Here is a 5,379-nt window from a genome sequence, read left to right on the forward strand (position 1 = left end):
ATTTTCGAATTTTGGTTAATGGTGTCGAATTAGTTCTCGCTCCAGTTGAGCTACGATCTCTGGAAGATTAAATGTGAATTTTTTTTCACATTTGAAGGGATCCATGTTTTGCGGGATCAAGTAGGAGAAAAGTTGATCGGTTAATGACATGTTTATTAATTTATTAATTTAAGAGAGGAAGGATAAAAATGGTTTCTTCGTTTTATAGCACAAATGTTATCTTCTTTTTTTTTATCGATGCAAAAATTCATATTTTTTAACCAACTTTATGAATAACTTAGCTAGCTAAGAAATGCATTAAAATGATCTTACACGCAAATTAACGTGTAAAATTTATATATTTTATTATTTCATATATTTATACGTATAAAGGAAGAAAATTTGTTGAATATTAAAGTCTATTTTAATAATAAAGCAATTATTAAGATCCTCGGTTTGTCAGTGCAAGTATCACATGATAAAATGTCTTTCATCTTTCTTATTTCGTTGAGAGCAAACCTTACAATCCCAATAATGTGCTCTCACATTCGTTACTTATTATTCTTCACCATCTCTACTTTCATCGCTGCATTTCCTTCTCTTCATCATCAATGAATAGAAATAATTTATTCAATAATGACAAAATCAAATTCATTTTCGCTACTAATTCTGTATTCTTTCATTACTGTATTCCATTTTTACAAAACTCAAAAATTTTGAAAATAATATTTCTGTTCCGCAATCATGATCTAATTTTCACAATCTAAAATAAAAAAAAACCTAGCTAAACTTTGAACTTTGAGTATTCTACGCTTCATAAGATTATAAGTAAGGAATTCGTGAAATGATATTCTAAAAGAATCAAACATAAATACAAATATCTTTCGAATTGCCACTCAGACTCTTGCAAACTCATCTTCGCTCCAACTAATTCCATTATCGTATTCCATCCTCAAAAATTTTATCAACTTTAAAAAACTCGAAAATAATATTTCCGTTTCGCGATCTAATTTAAAATAAAAAAAACTTGGCCATTCGATAGTACATTATTCTACGCTTCATAAAATTATACGTAAAGAATCTATTCTATTGAAATGATATTCTAAAAAGAAATATCAAACATAAATACAAATATCGTTCGAATTGCTACTCGCATCAAAGAGTAGCCACTCTCAACGCAAACGTGTCACGATTCAAAAGTATCCATAATTCACAATCCGCATAAATAATACAAATATCGTTCGAATTGCCACTGGCATCAGACCAACTCTCACAAATTTTAACTAATTCCATTACCGTATTCCATCCTCACAACACTCAAAAATTTTGAAAATAATATTTTCGTGATTACAATCTAATTTTCACAATCTAAAATAAAAAAAGAAACCTAGTCGCTCAACAGTACATTATTATACACTTTGTAAAGAATCTATTCTATTGAAATGATATTTTAAAAAGAATCAAAATACAAATATCTTTCGAATTGCTCGCATCAGACCAACTCTTGAAAACTCATCTTCGCTCCAACTAATTCCATCCTTACAAAACTCAAAAACTTTGAAAATAATATTTCCATTCCATCACAATCTAATTTTCATAATCTAAAATAAAAAAAAACCTAGTTCGACAGTACATTATTATACGCTTCGTAAGGAATCTATTCTATTGAAATGATATTCTAAAAAGAATCAAACATAAATACAAACATCGTTCGAATTGCCACTCTCAGCGCAAACGTGTCACGATTCAAAAGTATCCATGATTTACAATCCGCATAAATAATACAAATATCGTTCGAATTGCCACTGGCATCAAACTGACTCTCACAAACTCTAATTCCATTACCGTATTCCATCCTTACAAAACTCAAAAATTTTGAAAATAATATTTCAGTTCCGCGATCACGGTCTAATTTAAAATAAAAAAAAAACCTAGCCACTCGACAGTACATTATTCTACACTTCATAATATTATATATAAAGAACCTAAGGAATCTATTCTATTGAAATGATATTCTAAAAAGAATCAAACATAAATATCTTTCGAATTGCCACTCTCAGCGCAAACGTGTCACGATTCGAAAGTATCCATCATTCACACAATCCATGGCAAAAACTCGGTTGCAGGAAGGCCACCGCTCCTCTTCGGGCGGTTACGCCGAGTCTCCGCCGGATCTGCGCGGTTGGACCGAGGAGGAGAGGCGCAGACGAAGGAAGACGTTCTCCCTCGACTTTCTGGGAAGCGGCGCGGGCGTGGAACGGAGCGCGGATTCGTACGGGGACAGCGTTGAGTTGAGTCCAACGCCTAGCCATCGTCACAGGCCGAGGGGGAAATCGACGAGCGCGAGAAGCCCGCACAAGAACAACAGGAAGCGGGACGCGACGATATCCGTGCAACAATCGGCGCAACAGCAGGCGCAGCAACAGCAACAGCAACAAATTAGCAGGAGCCCACAGAAGGAGGATTGGCGCGTGGAACAAGGGGAGGATGGCGGCCATGTGCCCACCTCGGACGATTCCAGCTGCAGCCACCACTATCACATGCACCATCACCATCATCATCACCTGCACCGCGAGGGAGCCGATGGAAGGCACAGGAGGACGAGGGAGAGTCCGAGGAGGAAGACCACTGGTTATGTTTCTACCAGGAGAAGGAGTAACGAGGTAATATTTGAATACTTGTTCACTTTTTCTATTGTATTTATTTTTGCAATGGTACATTTTATTTTGTACATTGAACGAAAGATATTGAGCTATTGTGAAATTTTAATTTGTATTTCGAAAATATTGGATACGTGTGAAACAGTGATGTATAAGTATATATTTTCAAATTCATGAAAATTTGAAATTTTGAGAATGTATTATAAATATAATTCTTCGTGAATAATCGTAGTATGTATAAAATATTGTTTTTTGTAATATCTGGGAGGAAAATTGTAATATTCAATACGAAATTATCTTTTGGCAATCAGTGGGATTTTCCAGTAAGACATATTTTTAAATTCTTTAAATTTCTTAATTTTTTCCTTTCGTTTTTTTAACGTTAAAAAATATTTTTATACGTAAAGTACGAAATTTGTGTGTAATTATTTTTAATACTATTAAAAATCCTGCATGGTGTTTGTTTAATATTTTAATATGTTTGATAAATGTAATTCAATTCTTGTTTATAATATTTATCGCGAACACGAGATGTCAAATTTCTTTAAAAAAATAATATCAATTTCTTCCTCTTCGCGATAAAATAATAGTGCAATCTATTAATATATTTAAGAACTATATTAATTGAAACTCCCATTAGGTATAAATACAGATCAAGCACTCGATCAAATCTTTCAAAGCACAATTAATTAATATCGGCACGAGAACAATTGTAGAATTGAGTGGAAAAGTGGTACTAAACCTCTCCATCACGAATCAATTATTAGAAAAAAAAAAAAAAAAAAAAAGAACTGATCGAAGAGATGTGTAGACATGTGCTCGAAGAAAATTGATTGAAATCTAAAAATATATAAAGAATATTTTTAAAAAATAACAAATCGAATATCATTAAAAAAAAAATTTATCTTCTCTCATTAAAAAATTTCTTACGAATCCAAATATTTCGATTTTAAATAAAATTTCCCCAATCGTACCATTTTTCCAAGACACCAAAAATATTTAATCGTATTTCCAAAAATTATGCACTCCTTAATCACGCACCTTAATCACGCACCTCAGGATGAAAATTCAAAACTTTCAATCGAGACTGTTTCGTGAAATAGGAAACAATTTAACAATTTTAACAATTTTTCAAATTACTCCAATTTCCCCAAACTCGTTGCAAATGTTTCCCCTCCTCGACTTGCTCGTTGCTCAAAGGGGTGAGCCTCGACACGAGGATACAATGGCAATAACTAACCCTCCCCTCCCCCCACGTTCGAATTTAAGGACAAGAACGCGGCCATAACGGGGAGCCTGCCACGAAGGAGGTCGCGAGCGGCGGACGACATAATGTGCTCGAGGTTGAGCCCGGGCCGTTATCAACGAAGTCCGGGGCACAACGGGCAAAGGGCGGTGATTGTCGAGTCCCAGAGCCCCGAGGCCAGATTAAAGGCTCTTTCAGCGGAATCGTTGAGGTCTGTCAGCCCTGGGAGCGACAGTGTTTTCTACAGCGAGGGGGCGGACCAATGCTTGACCATCGGCGCCCTTGACGCCCCCCATTGCCACCACTGCGGCAGAGAGGTAAATTATTCATTCGCTGTGTTTTGTCAAGGTTTCCTCCTTGCGAAAGGAAGCAAGTTCGAAGGCATGGTACACGATAGGGGCTGTATTTTTTTTTTCTTCGTCAGGTCTCAATCCCTCTCTATTTTCTTTTTTTTTTTTTTTTACTTTATTTTTCCATTTTGCGGGATCGAGGTTATATTATATTATAAGTCGAGTGTTATAAATTAGATCAAGTAGTGGTATAGAGTAGTGCGTTAGTCCGTTGCTTCAGTCTTGAATTTCTTCCTTTCTTCTTACTTGTTTCTGGTGATTGGCTAGAGCGTCAATTTCTCATGGGGCTGGGTGTTAACATTCCATGGAACATTTTTAGAACATCGATTCTAGAAATGAAAAATTTGGTGCACAGAAATTTCGATGATTGTTGAATAAGCGCTTCAATTTTCGATTAGATAAATTGTTCTTTAATGTTTAGAATCGATTTCTTCCTAAAAATGTTTCCTTATAAAACAAAAAATTATTTCAAAAAAATAATCGCTAATTAAATAAAAAAAACTCATAAAAATCCACGTAACACGCTGGGTGTTAATAAATTAATTCATGAAACATTTTTGGAAAATCGATTCTAGAAGCGAAAAACAAATATGAAATTTAGTGCGCAGAAATTTCCATGATTGTTGAGTAAGTTTCGATTAGATGAAGCGAGATAACTTTACAAATAACTATTTACTATTCAATCTTTAGAACCTCTAAGATTTCTTCTTAAAGATTCCTTAAAAAACAAAAAATTATTCCCAAAAAAAAAAAAAAGATGAAAGAATCAATCAGTTTAAATTCGGCTTAAAACTGAATCGTCTCCAGCAACCACCAAAAAAAAAAAAGGAAAAGAAAAAAAAAAAGAAAAACAAAAATATCGAATCTCGAATCGATCTGTCTTCTCTATCTGTCGGTCTATCTACCTCTTTTCTCTATCGTGCGTGCCGTCGTGTTGCTCCACCCCGAGGTCTCGGAAGAGATCGTTCGACCGCCGGCAGGTTTCGCGGACTCCCCCGAAGGGCACAGATCCTCCACGTCGAAGCACGTGCCCGGCCACCGTCTCTACAAGAAGTTCGACAAGAGGTACCGGTCGGAGGATCGTGGGGACAGGCGGCACAGGCGCAGCAGCGCGGGCAGATCGGACGTCAGGGCGAAATCGGAG

At 35.6% G+C, this 5,379-nt stretch overlaps 1 protein-coding gene across 1 annotated transcript in view; it reads left to right on the forward strand.

Moving 5' to 3' along the window:
* Window positions 1–5,379, forward strand: part of LOC102673287 — a 64,177-nt gene that overhangs the window by 52,511 nt on the left and 6,287 nt on the right. The window contains 4 exon segments of the mRNA XM_031509756.1: window positions 2,106–2,642; window positions 2,951–2,962; window positions 3,909–4,202; window positions 5,185–5,378. Of these exon segments, the coding sequence (XP_031365616.1) occupies window positions 2,106–2,642; window positions 2,951–2,962; window positions 3,909–4,202; window positions 5,185–5,378 (1,037 nt within the window).

The sequence above is a fragment of the Apis dorsata genome, unplaced genomic scaffold (genome assembly GCF_000469605.1).
Source record: "Apis dorsata unplaced genomic scaffold, Apis dorsata 1.3 scaffold_172, whole genome shotgun sequence".
NCBI lineage: Eukaryota > Metazoa > Arthropoda > Insecta > Hymenoptera > Apidae > Apis > Apis dorsata.